General features: G+C 46.4%; 1 protein-coding gene across 2 annotated transcripts in view; it reads left to right on the top strand.

Moving 5' to 3' along the window:
• The window catches only part of FRMD4B (FERM domain containing 4B), a 133,056-nt gene that overhangs the window by 102,017 nt on the left and 14,484 nt on the right, over positions 1 to 16,555 (top strand). For both annotated transcript variants that reach the window (XM_068408807.1, XM_068408806.1), the window contains exons 8-13: positions 2,525 to 2,608; positions 3,826 to 3,891; positions 4,919 to 4,976; positions 5,926 to 6,012; positions 15,397 to 15,473; positions 16,353 to 16,491. In XM_068408807.1, coding sequence (XP_068264908.1) covers positions 2,525 to 2,608; positions 3,826 to 3,891; positions 4,919 to 4,976; positions 5,926 to 6,012; positions 15,397 to 15,473; positions 16,353 to 16,491 — 511 coding nt within the window. The remainder of the gene's footprint in view (positions 1 to 2,524; positions 2,609 to 3,825; positions 3,892 to 4,918; positions 4,977 to 5,925; positions 6,013 to 15,396; positions 15,474 to 16,352; positions 16,492 to 16,555) is intronic.

The raw sequence follows: 16,555 nt of genomic DNA, 5'->3' as shown, positions 1-16,555 counted from the left end.
GTGGTATTTCTGCAGAGTCTCAGTGATGGTGAGGCTACTGGCCCCATAATAGCCGGTGAAGGAGAGCATGGGACCTCTCCACCTGGCTGCGGTGGTGACAGCTGGGAGATTGGGGGGGTCACTGTCCTGTCCCCCCTGCCTGCCTGCCTCTGCCACAGCTCAGCTCTCACCTCCCAGCATCAGCCTCCTCAGTGCTTCAGCCCTTGCTTGGGCGTTCTGTTGTTTGCTGGCAGCAAGGTTTCTATATAGGGGTTTAGAGACCAACCACTAAACTTCTGATTATGAATATTGTGGGTTGGGAATCTATATTTAGAGGAACAGCCCTTTTGTTTGGTAAAAATGAGCTATTTTGTTTCTGCCTCTTTCGAAAACCTCTCCTGCTTCCCTGCATTTCCCTGCCAACCCTGACTGCTACAGCAGCCATTGCACTTGTGAGTCAGGCTTAAAAATAGGAGGAAATTTTCATTTTAATAATTATCCTGTGAGTCTGATTGAAGGTGGAAGGGACCTCAGGAGGTCATCTGGCCTAACCTCCTGCTGTGGTCAGCTGTGAGATCAGGCCAGGTTGCTCAGGGCTTGGTTTTTTGGTTTGTGGTTTGGGGTTTTTTTTAAAAAAATTTTATTTTTTGCTCTGCTTTCTTGAGACCTCAGGAGGGTGTGCTCTGTCTGCATTTTCATGTGTCCCTACAAACCCCTGGTAACCTAACTTCTTGCTGCAAGCTGAGATGTCCTGCAGCCTTTTGACCCCATCAAAATGGGCTTTTAAGGGGTGAATAAAACCCCCTCAGCTTTTGTGAGCATTGGCCATATTTGAGCATTGAGAGGAGAGATGCTGATTTTCTACCCAGCTGTCCCCATTTGTGGCACTTGGGTGCTGGCCAGCTTGCAAAGAAAAGTTGTATATTCGTGGCAGAAGAGCACTGGCCCGGCAAAGCTCAGCACTCAAAGCTCCTCAGCACTAATTGACCCCATTCTTGGCAACTTCATCAAAGACAGTGAATAATAAATAGGCTGTTGATTGAACTGTTTCCTCATCCCCAGAGGTGGTCCCTCTTAGTGAGGGTTGAGGCACATTGTCAGGGCTAGGGAAGAAGCTTGCAGAGCGATTAGCCCATGCTCGCCAAGCAACAAAAAGCTTTAATTTACTGCTCCTTCCATGTGACATCTGCCACGTGAGACGGAAAAGTGCTTAGGGGTTTGCTGCCTCCTCTGTCGGCAGAGGTTGATCCGCGGTGCCCATGGAGCAGATTTCTGTGCTCTGGTCCATTCTACTGATGCACAGGGTGCTGATTTTGAGGGAAGAGGGGGGACGTAACTCAGATGAAATCTGTAGTAGTGGGATCTCACGAAAACAGAGGTTGGGAGCCAGGAAAGCACCTTCAAGGAAAGCCTGGCTGCAGAAGTCAAGGCGGATGCTGATGGACGTGACTGATGCATTCCTTATGTAGAAAAGTCATGTTTGTGCTTGTTGGCGCTGCTGCGAAGGCACGCAGAAGTCCTGCAGGAATGAGGCATGCAAGTTTCAGCTAATTAATTAATGGAGCATATAAGGAGAAAATATTAACCATTTTACTGATGCCTGTAAATAGGTTTTTAAATACTCTGCTGGGGTTTTTTGTGACAAATTGCTTTCACATACTTCAACCCTCTTTATTTCATTCCAGGCTGGGTCCGGAGTCCAAATACTTGAACTTTCTGTAGAATGAGCAGTCCAGGAAAACTATTTTCAGTGAAAATATTTTAAAGTATATGAACTGAAACCTTTTGTTTTGAATCAGATCAGTGTTAAACTCTGAGATTTGACAAATACCATGCTGCTTCAAGTGGGAGTTGGCCTCTTCTCCCAGGCAACTAGTCATAGGACAAGAGGACACAGCCTTAAGCTTCGCCAGGGGAGGTTCAGGTTGGACATGAGGAAGAATTTCTTCTCAGAAAGGGTTATTAGACATTGGAAGGGGCTGCCCAGGGAGGTGGTGGAGTCACCATCTCTGGATGTGTTTAAGAAAAGACTGGACATGGCACTTAGTGCCATGGTCTAGTTGACATGGTGGTGTTAGGGCAATGGTTGGACTTGATGATCCCAGAGGTCTCTTCCAACCTGATTGATTCTCTGTGTGATTCATGAAATTTACTGTCTAGAGGTAGGATTTTAGCTACAGATAGAGCAACGGTTAGCACTACAAGCCTTGCTTTTGGGCAGAGGCTTTCCTTGTGCAGGTGTTTCAGGGCTCATTCTGCACTCAGCAAATAGAGTGAGAGTGTGCAAAATAAATATTGATACAGTGCTTCTGCCGCAGTGGCCCAAGAATCTCGTGTCTGTATAATGAGTTACAACATGAGTCTGCGTGACACCGTATACATCACTGTCATGTGAGAGGGCCTATAAAGTTACGTTGCTATGACAGCCTGATATGGGGCAATGCACCATGTTCTTGGGTAACGAATCCAGCCCTTTCCTTCTGCTGAAACTAATGATTGCATCTGCGACTCACTAGCAGTGACTCTGTGACATTTTTGGTTTTAGTGATGAAGACACTAGAAAACACTTGAAGACACTGCCTGTCTTTCCTACCAAGACGCTGCAGGAGCATCCATCACTCGCTTACTGGTGAGCTATTTACTGTACAATGTAAATCATTGCTAGGAATGGTAATGACAAGATCACTTTTACACAGTTTTGCAAACTCTTTTAAGACTTTTCAGCCTGTATGATATAGGACTTGGAGTTAATTGCTTGTGTTCAAGCATTTCCAATTTTTAGAACTGGAATTATAATTGGAGTTATAAATTACGTGAGATCCGTTGCAACTCCCTCATTGAAAGTTCACTCAAATTAAATTGCTGGATCAGAAAATGCTGGATCAGAATATGTGGGGACCATGCATTAGAAAGAGCTGAAATCTGAACTCCAGCCAAGCCTGGGTTTGCAAAGAGCACCTTGCTCTTCAACCGTCACACAGTAGAGCCTCTGGTGGGTTGACCTTGGCTGGCTGCCACATGCCCACCCAGCTGCTCTCCTCGATAGGACAGGGGGAGAAAATAAGCTAGAAAAGCTGGAAACAGAAAGGCAGGTCCAGTTTTGTGGCTTGAATCTGCTGTAAAGGAACACAGTATTTGGGATTAATCAATGATTTTGTTTCCTTGGAATTGATGCCCTTTGTGCAAGTTTGACTTCCTCATTTGTTTCATTATTTTTAGGCTTGATGTGTACTGATAGATTTTCAAGTATAGCAGTACTTGCTTATGATTTGGTTTTTTTCAGAAGGAATACTGCTGGGTTTTTCTGTGCTTTCAAGTGTCTGACACTTAAATGCATATTTTATTTCACATTCCACTAAAACAAAATGTTGAAGTATGTAACAGGAAAAATGCAAGAAGGTCATTGCTGACAAATCTGTATTTTCACCTATGAAATGTCAGGGGAAAAAATACACTGGAATGAAAACATTTCTGGTTTAACTTCTTCTGTCTTACATATGGAGCATTAACCATCCTTTGAAGCTTTGGCCCTTTAGAATGTGAAAATGAATTTATACAATTAGTACCATTATTCTGCAGCAGCATCTGCAGCAGGGCAGGTTGATCCGAAACGATTCATTAATTAGTCTGGAACTTGGCATGCAGTGGTGGGGATCAGCCAGGCAGCTCCGTGCTGCTTAATGAAGGGTGGGAAAGAAATCAGTAAGAAACAATGTAAACCAGAGTGAGAAATGTACAGAGGGACACTTCTCTGCATGCTGAGCAGGTGTCTGAATTTCGACAGATGCCGTCACACATGAAAAAAGTCACTGAGCCTCTAAATTGGGTTTTGTGCTTGGTTTGCAGTGAGGACAGAGTAATTGAGCATTATACACAAATTAAAGGTCTGACCAGAGGACAAGCCATTGTTCAGTGAGTATGACACTTGTTAATTTGTGAAAACGATGTTTTTACTTTTTTTCTTTTTTTGTTGAGGAGTGGCAATGCAGGCTGTTTTGGTCATTATTGCTTGCAAACTTCACCATTTTTATCTGTCAGATTCTTTTTTTATTGAGTTACATTTCAAAGTTAAATTATTTGAAGTTTCAGATTTCATGGGCTTGCAGATACCTCAAATATAAAAAAAATTATTTGGACCTTACTTTATTGGAAGACTCTTCTCCATACCCTGCTTGCTATCAATTCGTTTTCACACCAAACTCTTAAGAGCGAGCATTACTTTTAGGTCCTATAAAAAAAATAAAGCTGTTTATTCAGAATTTGGCTTTCAAAAGAACAAGGTCTTCCAAGATGCATACAGAGCCTGTGGAATTTTAATTTAGCATTAATATTACTGTACTTCGTACAGGCAAATGCACTGGGATGCATGACAAACCGAGAAGTTTGAGATGATTGCCATGGTTGCACAATGTAGACAACTTGTAGTTTTTCTCACGTCCCTCGATGCCTGTAACTCTGTCTCTAATTCAGGGGTGTTTTTTTTCAAGGGGAACAAGGGGGGAAATTGTCTGTTCAGTGGTTGTCTGAATTGCCTCATGAAACAGTCATACAACTGCATAAACACTTTCATTTGGAGCCTATCCATTGTAACCAGAGTACCATAATGGAATAATTATAGGCAGGTCTTTACCACCAATGTTTCCCAAAAGGCTCACAGATTCAGTTCAGAATTTTTACTTTCAGCTCCCCGACCTTCTGATAAGAGACTGAATGTTTTGTTGTATGAGAGGTTTCCATTTGCTTTAGCTGGGCCAAAATACCCCATCTTTCCCCAAGCCAGGATGCGAAGTTTTTTCTCAAAACATGAGACTTCAATTAAGACCTTCAAAATATGCAAATGATAAATGACATGTCCTGAATGTATGTGTGAAAAAAATATGTTAATAGATATTATTCCCTCCAGAGAATATAATCTGATACACTATAAATCTGTCTACAGGTACATGAAAGTGGTAGAAGCTTTGCCAACATATGGAGTTCATTACTATGGAGTAAAGGTTAGTAAATGCCCATAGATAATGTGATTGCTTAGCTTATTACGTGTGATTACATTCCTATAGGAGTAGTTTCATGATTCAGTACTTTTCTATCAGAATTAAACCTCTCATTTTTCAACATCTATAACTTTCCCCCCGTCAAAATTCTTTAAAAATTGTTTCCAGAGAGCAGCAAAGCATTATGTGCTACAGAAGACAGAAAGGAATCTTTGTAAAACCTTCTGTAATCCTATCAGAAGCTAAATTCATATCAGATTAATTAAACTGGATATCACTTCTAGATCCGAAGCAGTTAATAGTTTCCCCAGAGACATTTCTAATCAAGATTTCTACGTTGTATTTTTTTTCTCTAAAGACTGCTTCGAAGTGGCAGGTGAATAGTGGGTGCGTACTTGGAGTGGTGAAATGCCGAGAAATATTTTTGGAGAGTGATGGAAATACACCATTTATTCCCGTTTGTAGAGCAGAGCCTGGGCCAAAGTGGTTTGTGCAGAAGAGCTCAGCAGAGATGATGTCTCCTTGCTTTGAGTCACGGCCATGACTGTGGTACCCGAGAAGCTGATGTTTTGCGCTGTTCTCCCCTCCTGCGGCTGTCCATGCCTGAATTTAGTGGATGTAGTCATTGGCCACAGTTTGTTTTTTTTTTTCTGTCCCATATCCTTCCCCCCTCACAGCCACTCCTGCAACGAGTGACACCTCCTTGTTTCAGCAGCACTGTCGCTTTTTTGTCCACTTTGCACAACCACCACCTAGTTTCTTGCCTCTGCCTGGGAAAGCAGGGGGAGAAAGTTTACACGTTCACCCCAGCAATCCACTTCACATCAACTTGTTTGCAAAGAATGTCCTCATGCCGTACCTACTGGTACTTGTCACAGAATGAAATGGGCTGTTATCTTGGAATTGCTTAATTCTTGAGTAGCTCTTGGTTATGTAGACATCTGTTTTTCAGGATAAACAAGGAATCCCGTGGTGGCTTGGAATAAGTTACAAAGGAATAGGCCAGTACGACTTACAAGACAAAGTTAAGCCCAGAAAAGTAAGTTTTTTGCATCTGATTTTTTTCAGGGGGAGGTGGGCAGTGTTGCATGTCAGAATATACTTTTTTAAGCTGTTGCTTATTAGACTAGTGAGCAAAAGACAAGGGGTGGAGGGAGGAGGAGAATTCTGCTGGCACTGAGGCGGTGAAGCTCTCCCTCTTCCCTAGATAGTGGAAACTCTCTTTGGGAGCTTTGGCTTGTGTGTTGTTTTGAGTTTGGTGGTCTCAGGACAGCCTGGACAAGAATTTTAGCAGCCTCTGGGGATAACTACAGAAGTATGAAGCAGTTGGGTTTTTTCAAGTCCTGAACTAAAGGCCTTGTACTCGAGCAGTGTTTCCACTTGGCTTTCGTAGGTGTTCTTTGTGTGTGAAGGGATAAAACTGCACTGATATCCGTGAAATATGAGGGGAACTGTGTGAAACTGCAGGCCTGTTTAGGCAACTGTATGTTTCCATGATGCAATGAATTATAAGGGGGGATTGAGAGTAAATGACAATACTGGAGGTTGTTCTTCTCTTTTTCCACCCCCCTGCTCCCCAGCGTGTCTCCTGCAGCATGAACTCTGCCAACAGCCTCCCTTGTTGTTTAAACAGGGCAGAGAGTCCTGTATCACACTGTGGGCTCCCTCGAAGCCCCCGTCAGCTGGCCCTAACAGAGGGTCTTCTGCTGGTGGCCCTGGAAACCCATCATGCAGCCCCAGCACACCTGTTGGGAGCTCCCCCAGTCCTGTAGCCGCATATGTCTGCTTCCGACAGGACTGAGCCCTAACAGCCTTTGAAGAGTTATTTAACCTGCTTGGCTGGGGGGAAGAGCCAGGACTGCATGTGTAGGGGCCATGCTGTTGGGTTGGGTGCGCGTGGTTTCTTTCTGGTCATGTCTTTGTTGGAACATCTAAGCCGTGAGGAGCTGGAGAACCTGGGGTTTTGCCGTTCTCCTTCCCCGGGAATGATCTGGGCAGGAGCTCACATGAAGTGTGTGCTTCCTGCCAGGGAATTTTACATTTGCAAAATGATATTGTTTCGTGAATTTGTGCCAAAAAACACGGCTTAACAAAACTTCCTTGTTAAGAGTAATTCCCCTTCAAGCTCCCGACTTGATCTTCTCTTTTTCTAGAGCAGGCTGTGACTTGGTTTCTTTTGGTATATTTATATACCTGTGTGTCCATGGTTGAACTCATATGTCCTGCCTTTGCTTTGTTTAGTAAAGCGATTAGTTGAGCCTAACATCTTTCTTACCATGCTTGTTCTTAAATGACAGTGACACAAGTGGAAGCCTAGAAAATCAAGTCAATGTTGATGCAGCCATTGATCATCAAAGGGAGAGCACCAAGGAGCTCCTCTTGCTCTTGAGCACTTCCGAGTTTCTATGCAACATCTACAAGATTTTCTGGTCAGGTCAAGCACAGATCATTCTCTAGCCAAGACGTCCAGCTGTGACCAGCAACGCTCTCCAAGAAAATGCAGCCTGCCTGTCTAGAAGCATTGCTTTGCCAAGCAGTTTTTATGCTTGTGGGATTTCAGTTTACAACATCAACCAGGCAGATTAAGAAAATTTTTTAAGGTCAGCAGGGCCCAGATAATAAGTCACACCCTGCTACAGTTAGTTATGAGGCGTTGCCTTTGAACGCAGCAGAAGTTGTGTTGAAGAAAAATAAAATAAAAAACAAAGGTCACCTCTGCAGTGGAAGTGTTACAATAGAAATTATAATAGTTGTCTGCTTTACTGTAATTATAATTGTACATCAGAGGATAGAGATTAAAAGGGAAGGTGGGAGAGAGGAGCCTAAATGCAGAGGGACAGTTTAATGCTAATAAGCTGATTGAAAAAGTGGGGAAGGATATGGTTGTAGTGTCCTTTTTGTGTCTGGTGTTAATAGGAGGGGACAAAATGACTTAAGCCACAGCTTGTCCTGAGTCATGACTACTTTTAACCTGTGGCTAAATATGCAGGTTTTTTTATACAAAACGTGTTTCAGGGTTTGAAATACAAAGTGCACTTTGGATGTGATACGTGGAAGTAACTGGAATCAGATTGCTTTTGGGGGGGAAGTGGATGCTGGGTCTAGAGAGGCACCCACGTCCAGTCTTGGGTTTGGAGTTAAAATGTTGAGATACTGCTGTTTATTTCGGTGTAGCTGTAGCCTTGCTGCCTGTGATGCGTCAGGCAGAAGTTTCCTTTTAACCAGTATTGTTGTTTGTTTGTATTTATGAATGTATCAGAATATATTTCAGAGAGAAGAGTCTGTATAGCTTGCCTGAATCTCTGAGGAGCCAGCAAGCACAGTCCTTTCCGAAGCAGCAGGTGAGAGGAGAGTAGGCATGTAAACCACGCCTGTCTCTTGGAGCAGAGGTGTTAGTTTTGCTGGATTTAGCAGAATTTTGTTATTTTGCTTTTCAGAATGGAGCCAAACTCATAACTGCCATGTGCTGGTGTTATCCTGCTGTTTATACTGTGAATCAAAAGTGCTGTTGTGTTTATCCCTAGCTTTCTGGGAGAAAGCATCCTTACTGTGCTCCACTTCTCCAGTTAGTGATGTTTAAATATACGTGCAGCTGATTAACTCAATAAAAGGGAAAGGCTGAGTCCAAGTCTAATGAAGACCAAGCTGGCCTTTCCTAATTTTAAATCTACAAGTGATCTCTGGGTGTGCAGACCTCTCTGGTACTGGCTGCAGTGGGAAGGCTGCCGAGTTTCAGGTGGGAGGCTTTGAACAGGAATTGGTGCCTGTGCTCCAGCTGAATTTACACCGGGGGATTTTATTCTGCTCCCTGTGTCTTTTCTGCGATGCTAATGGCTGCTGTCAGATGTAGCTGCATTTGTTTAATATGTCCACCATAGGCATCTGGCAAGAGCCAAGTCCATATTCAGAATAAAATTTTAAAAATAATATAATAAAAAAAAAACCGTAAAATTAACTGCACCCATTAATGCAGTGTCGATTAAATCCCAAGAAATATAACCATCCTCCTCCAAAAGTGAAATCTTTTGGCTTTACCCAAGTAGGTCTTTAGGCAAAGAGACCTAAATACGAGCCTTGGAGCACAGTGGTTATCCCAAGATTTCGTTGTTGGATCAGCACTGTTGTGTGAAGTCCAAGGCTGAGAACTCTTCACAGGAAGCAACTCGCACGACAGACCTGGATGAAGCAATCTCCAGATCCGTATCGCCCAGCCTTGCCAACGCTTGCGCATGTCCCATCAGTCATCCGTGAGGGGAACGTGTGTTGTTGGAGAGGGCGGTGTGTAACTCAGGGCTGGACCAGGAGAACCTGCTGTGTCTGTCTGTCTGCATAAAGCTGGCTGGGGAGGTTTGCGTCCGGCTATTAATATTTTGCTGGTTGACCTGAGATGGTTTGGAGAAAGGAGCTTTGTTGCTGTAAGTCACTCCTGAAAGCTTGTATCGCTTTGGAAGCGGTTTCTAGCGAAGCGAGCCCAGGTTTTACCCCTCTCCCAGGACTGTGAGCTGATGGGCACCGAGGGAAGCGCTGTGCTCTGGCACTATAATAGACTGAAAATGGAGAAGTATTTTTTGTCATTTATGAAAATTGTCTTTGTAGATAAAAGCAGTGACTCCACACTGGCTGGAGGTTACACTGAGCTCAGTTGATTATAATCCTGAAATCTCACAGGGCGTAAAAAAGCCTGGGTTTGGCAGCCCTTGTTCAGATTTCAACTCAGACCTGGGATTAACTCTGCAGTCCTGCTGCTTTGCAAACATATTCTCCCTTCAGCTGCACTTAATACCGAGAGCTGCCTCCTGCTTGCTATGGGGTGGCATGCCAAGATCCTGTCCCCAGTCTCCTCTGAATCAATTAGGAAAAGCATAAAGCGGGTCTCAGGACTTCGTATGCCATTTCACAACTGCATAGATCTCCCTTTTATCTCTACTCCTATTCTTCTCACTGGTGAGATAAACAATGCCTCATCTTGTTTATGGAGCGTGTATTATGGTACGAGTTGAGTTTATTCTGGGTTCAGCCAATACGTGGTGATCCTCTGAGGGATGGGAATTTGAGAAAGCAGCTTGCTGGCTTCTTGACTTGTTCTCCCACTTCATTGTGTTTCTGTGGGCGACTCCCTGGTGATAAATGAACTATAATATCTGAAGAGAAGAACTAATCTTGCTTATGGTATTGTTTCAAATCTACAAGAATTTCGATTCTGTTGCTGGTTGTCTTTAATACCTTATCTTCTCAGAAGTGTTTTTGTTAAGAGTATACTGGTTTTGAAATGTGTAATATTGATGATATTTTTCTTTTAATTCAACATATACTAAGAGCTGATGCTGAAAGTTTTCCCTTGCAGAACATTCACTTAATGTAAATTTGCTGTCGTGCTTTGCTGAATTGCCCAGAACACAACAGGATTCATACGGGCTTCTCAGCAGGCGGATCTAATTAGGCAGAGGTTTCTTTTATGGTGTTTATTTCTCACCAAGTAAAGCCGTTGATTTAGACATAAGATACCAAGCTCACGTAATTATTTAAAATAAACACAGAGCTCTTACGGGACTGCTCTGAAATTCAGTTCCTTCCAGATGTGCAGAAAGTTTCTTGAGCGTCACCTGCCCCAAAACACACGCATTTTGGGACAGTTTTGTGCTGAGACATCTCTGAGTCTTGTTAATACCAACACTAGTGAGAACTGAGCAAGGATGGATTGTAATGCATTAGAAAAAAAATGAGATTGAAGAGGTTTTTAGAGGAATGGCTTAATATGGAAGAGATGAAGGATGCCTCCAGGTGAGCTCTGCCAATTTATGCTGGTGCAGGTGGGAGCTGTCTGCCTCCTCCTCTCAGAAGTTGCTGCAGGTGGGGCAGTTTGGCTCTCCTGACATCTCCTCAAATGCCTCCCTCCATGGCCAGGTGTAGCAATTTGAGAGAAAAAGATTTCGGTTGAAGGTAGCATGACAGACAGCAAACTGCAGCGGAGGGGCTGAAACGCAGCCCTTCTTCCAGTGTTGATGGCAGGGCGGTAATTTCCTTCATCGGGGTGGGGCGCGTTCCTGTGGGCAGAAATCTTTTATGGTTCCGTGGTCTGAATTGCCAGATTTGTCTGGAGATGCCGTTCCCAGCCAGTTCCTGGGACTCCGGTTGCGGAACCTCCTTACAGGCACCGCACATCCCACAAGGTGCTTTGAAAGTGCTTCCCGAGGGAAAGGCCGCCGCGAACGCTGCAGCGTGGCTTGCACTTCCCTGCTGACCTCACCCAGTGATCCCTTGGGTGGAAAATCAAAGATGGGGGTAATTTAGCTCTTGGTTAGAATTTGCCATCAGCCTTGGCAACATCCCGGGTGCAACCCTGGCACGTGCTGCAGCTCTGCAGCAGTGCTTGGCCACACAACCCCTGCAGCCAGCTTCCCTCCAGACTTTCACCCCCTTGCAAAAAGAAAAAAAAAATAAGGATTTTAAAAAATCTTTTTTAAATAAAATGCATCAGGCTGATAAGACTATTAAGCAAAGGGCCCCTGAGCAGCTCTCTTGCACGTCTCTCAAGGCAGAGGCTCTGCCAGCTCCTGCCTGGGATCCTGATGGGGCCGTTTTTCTGAGCCAGTGAGCTCCTGATGTCAGGCCCAGACAAACTTGCATTTTATTCAAAACTGGATGCAAGATCAGCCAGGTAAAAAAGCCAACTGCTGCTTTTATTAAGGTCTCTCACTCTTTAGCAGTCTGTCTGCTTTGTGTCGTGTTAGACTACAATCGCGGCTCTTTTTGTATGGGAAAGAGGGTTAGGAGGATGATACCCGTTTGCTCAGTGTTCTGTAGTATCTCGAAGGGGATCGCAGGAGAAACGCAGGAAGCTTAAAACTCAGGGGCTGGCAAAAGCAGCAGCTGGGTGGTAGGAGTCTGGCTGGGGCACAGAGGTGCCCGAGTAATGAGGTGTGGTCAGAGAGCTTTGCACCTCCGCCTGCTCCAAAAAGACCCAGAAAACAAACCTTGACCAGGCCAAATTCTGCTTGTAGAATCGGACAGGCAGCCCCTGCTCTGCTCAATGGGAGTTTTCCGGAGCCTTTAAGGATCTGGCAATCTAAATGGATGGGGAGGCTATTAGGAAAACATTCATTAGCTCAGGTGGACCTAATAATCTGGTTAAAGGGAACATACATTGCAAAACTTCCACAAAAACATTTTAATTATTCCTAATTGTTCTGCCAGCCCTCAAAAACCAGTTTCAGATTTCCAGATTTTTTTTTTACAACTCTTTTGTCTTTTAATATGCATGTAGTTTAGGTAAGATTGAAATTAGGAATTATGTAGAAACATGTCTGTACAGAGTTAGGGTGTATTTGAAGGGAGCAGGAGAACTCTGGTGCAGTGACAGTTCCCTGAGTATTGCCTTTTGACCACAATTTAGAAAAATTTTATTTGAAGGAGTTTATAGAATTTCCTTTGCTTTACTCTGGTTTATTCTTTATTACTTTTTTTTGCTCTTGTTTGTATTGAGGCCTTTTTTCCTCTCTTGTGTTCATGAATCCAGACCTGTTAGGCAGACACTCGTTAATACATTCATTCATTATTATTTTTAAGTGCACCTATATAAATACTATTAGTCCACAACTTATTCTGAAGCTACTCATATCATCATTGGTCTTTTTTTTTAAGGACCTGACTGCAGGAGGGTTTGTCAGAAGAGTTGGTTGCTGAGGAGCTTATATTGTTCTTAAGTGAGATAGCTTAAGGACAGGGCACTTTTCAGTCTGTAAGAGCAAAAATGTGTCCTTTGTGCAGGATTTCAAACACGGCCCCGCCATCTCTCTCGCTGTGGGGGGGCTGGAGTTGTCCCGGTCCTGCGTGTCTTCGGGCACGGAGGCAAACGTCTTTGTGCTGAATGTATCCGGCTGCAAATGCTTGGGGCGCCCATCAGCTCCTTTTTGGGCTGGGATGGATCTCACAGGGTGGGGAGGAAATGGGGCAAAGCTCTGCCCACATCCTCAGGCAATGCCGTGAGGGTTTCCTTACAAAGGCAAAGGCTTTTTTTTTGTTTTCTCCTTTTTGGCACCACAAACGGTCTCCCCGAGGGCTGGCGTTGGATTTGCGCAGGCAGCTCCTCATGGAAGGGTCCACCCAGCCCCTTGGGGTGCTGCTGTGTCCCTCTGCCTGGGCAAGGGGCTGCTCGAGGTGGTGGGGCAGCTGCCTCTTATCCCCCTGCCAACTGCCACCGAGGAGAGGTGCCCCCTTCTCCCGCAGCCCTCGGGAACGCAGGGCACGTCCGGAGGAGGAAAAACCCAGAGGAAGTGATGGAGGGGACGGGGTGTCACCACCGCAGCCGATAAGGCTGTTTCCAGCGGTCACGGGAGCACGCCCGGGGATTGCCGGAGCGTGGGAGCGGACCGGCCGCGCCGCCGGTCCGACCTGTTGCCTCTGGGGTGTGAGTCAAGGCCGGGGGGGCCGGGCCCGGGCTGCCCGCTGCAGCCCCCCCGCACCCTCGCTCCCGCCTCCGCCCCCCGCGACGCCTCGGGGTGCTCCGCAGGGGCGCAGCCCCCCGGTAAAAACCCTCCTGGGTCCTCTCCGGGCTTCGGTTTTCGCTGTTTCGGGAGGAAGGGGTGGGTCGGGGCGGTGTCGCGGCGGGGAGGGGCGGTGATGTCAGGCGTGTGTCAGCGGGGGGAGGCGAGGCGGAGCGGCCGGGGAGGGGGGGCCCGGCGGCCGCCGCCTGCTCTGCCCCGGTCCTGTCACCCGCGACGCCGTCCGGAGCGGCCGGTGGGGCGGGAGGTGAGTGCGGGGCTGGGGCGGGGGTGCGGGAGGTGAGTGCGGGGCTGCCGGGGTCCTGCCGGGGGTCCCTGCGGGCTGGGGCACCCACGGGAGCTGTTGCTCGACGTCCTGCCGTGCTGCGTGAGCTGTTCTCGTTTTAATTGGTCTTAAAATGTATTTATTGAAAAGTTCAAAGCCAAGTTGTAAGGAGGGCGCTTCTGAACGTGGTGTGACTGGGCAGGGTGCCGCTAATACAGAGAGAAACTTAAGCAGCAGAGTAAAACTTAGACAATCTTTTAGAAAATGATTTATTAGTTCAAGTAAGTGATGTTTCCCCTTGCTGCATTTTTCATAGAGAAGGATCTAATAATAAATTGTAGTACTAGAAAGGAAAGTTTTAACTAAACAAAGGGAAAGGTCACTGAAAGAGATGGAGTTTTCCCCTACAATCCATGTTAATGTTTCAGCTGAAGCATGGCGTAATACGTAATTTTTTACAAAACTTGAAGTTCTGCAGTCGGAGCGCGGCGCGTCGGGTTTTGGAGGGGTCAGCAGGAACGTTGCCTGTGCTGGGGACTTCTGCTGTGGTGCCTGCAGCCTTGAAGGCTTTTGGGAAACTCCTGTGGGGATGGAGGGGGTCACTGCAATGTCCTCGGTGTCTCGGCTGGGTCACTGGGGTTGCAAGCTGGTCTCTCCCACTGAACGCTGGCCCTGCCTGCCCAGCCTGGGTGGAAGTACCTCGGGTACCTCCACGTGGGCTCCAGCTCCGGGAGGTGGCTGGCTGTAAAATACAGCGTGTGCTGCCGCACCTCTGGACCTCGTCATCTTCAGGTGACGTCCTTGGGGACGCCTGTACGGGTTTCTTTGTGCACCCACGCACCCTGGCGCTGCTGGAGAGGGGGCAGGAGGTGATGCTGCAGAAACATGCGCTGGGGGGCCAGGGAACAGCTCTGTTAAAGCTGGGCTGAGAACATGCAACCCCTGAAGAACCATCCCCAGAGGGTGGCTAATGCTGTTGCAAAGGGAGAGCGGATTGGGATGAAATTCTGATCCCACGGGTGCAGCTGCCAAACTCTTGTTGACTTTGATCTCTTCTCCCAGCTGGCACTTTGCAGGAAATCTGTGGTTTCCTTACAGAAGTATGTGTTACGGGGTGGCTTCCTCCTGTAGCTGCTCTTTCTCTGTACGTGTTGTACCCCTGCTCCAAAAATGTCACGCTGAATCTCTCACCCAATGTCTTCAGAAGAGAAAGGTCTTGGTTTTCCCTGAGCTGCTGCCATTCCCTGGGGATGTTCTGACTGAGGGAAGAGACCGTAGGTGTCTGTGCAATTACTTTGTATAGAGATTTTTGCATTTAATCAGAGAGAAAAGGACTTTAGCTGCACTCCCAAGATCTCTGTGGACTTCTAGCAGTGAAATTAAATGTGCTATTGAGGGAAACAGATGTTGTCGTGGGCAAAATCCTCAATCTGCAATGAGTTGTCTGTAAGAATGTGAAATTACTTGAGGCGTGTCCTATATATTTATATTTATGTGCTTATTTTAATTGATGTGAATGTTATTAGTGCTGAGTCCGTTCCATAGCTGAAGATACGCAGGAATTGTAATTTGCTGAAATTATGTAACCTTGTGGGGGGGAGAAGAATGGTGATTCTTGGAATGACAGTGTTCTACTTCTCTCTCCCCATTCTCCTAGCTATTTCAATGGAAACAGCTGGAAAATCTCTATTTCCGTGAAAAGAAATTTGCTGTGGAAGTACATGATCCCCGCAGGTAAGGCTGGAGGAGGCACTTGTAGCGGGATGAATCTTTCCCCAGATGGGGTATTCATCATCTCCTATTAATGGATGGGAATGCGACGTGTCTCTGAGTTCAACACAGACCTGAGTTTACTCTGGGCTTTGTGATGCTGAGCCTGATCCTGCATTTGGCAGGACAGACCAGGGCTGGATCCGGTCTGTGGGTGATGGACAAGTGGTGCTGTGATGTTACAGAGGGCAGTTGTCGTGAGCAGCCTGGAGCACCTGTTGATGTGTTACAGCTCTGGGCGTCCTTCTCTCAGGTTGCCTGTGATGTCCACCGAGGGAATCCTTGGAGCAGAGGGAGGACTACTTGTCATGGCCAAATTTGCTTCCTTTACAAAACCCTTCCCCGAGAGGCTGCTGTAACATGCGTGTGCAGCAGGAGACCCGGGAACGCAGCCCGCGGGACCTGGACATGACTTTCTTGCTCACCTTCTGCCCTCCCCTGCCTTGGCAGCAATGTTCCCTCCTCGGAGCTTGAGCCTTCAGGGGGCCAAAGGAGCACTGCTGGTTAGGGTGGGAGCTCACCTGCAGGCTGCTTTCCTGTGCCTTCCCCTCAAGATCCCTCCCAAGAAGAAAGAGCCTTTGCCTGGGGTGAATTTCTGACTCTACCTTCCATTCTGTTTCTCCTGCTGCCATCGTTTCTACCTCTGGCACAGGACCACTGTGCCTCTCAGCTGGGCCTGGAGGAGCTGAGAGGTACCCTGCGGATCCCCCCAGGTCCCCCATCCTGCCCGATGGCTCCTTTCAGCGTCCTTTCAGCTGAGCCTTGCCTGGTTGAGAGAGAGGCATTTGGGACTTTAAACCTCAAAGACCTGTCTTGAACTTGCATTTCTTTTCACCTCCTCAGAATTTCAGTGTCAAGAAGGACCTTAGGTCAGAGTGGACTGGTAGTGCAGACCTGGTATGCAAACACTTCCCTGATCAAATCCATCTGGGTGATGGCAATCAGTCAACACCAGTTTTACTTGGACAGAAAGCAAAGCAAAGTAAGTTGTAAGGCATTTCACTGTAGGCATAAGTTTCAACGCTTTTCCTGTATATCCTTCAATG

This window comes from Nyctibius grandis, chromosome 10 (assembly GCF_013368605.1).
Source record: "Nyctibius grandis isolate bNycGra1 chromosome 10, bNycGra1.pri, whole genome shotgun sequence".
NCBI lineage: Eukaryota > Metazoa > Chordata > Aves > Nyctibiiformes > Nyctibiidae > Nyctibius > Nyctibius grandis.
Note: the sequence above shows the minus strand (reverse complement) of the source record. Positions and strands in the feature narration are given on the sequence as shown.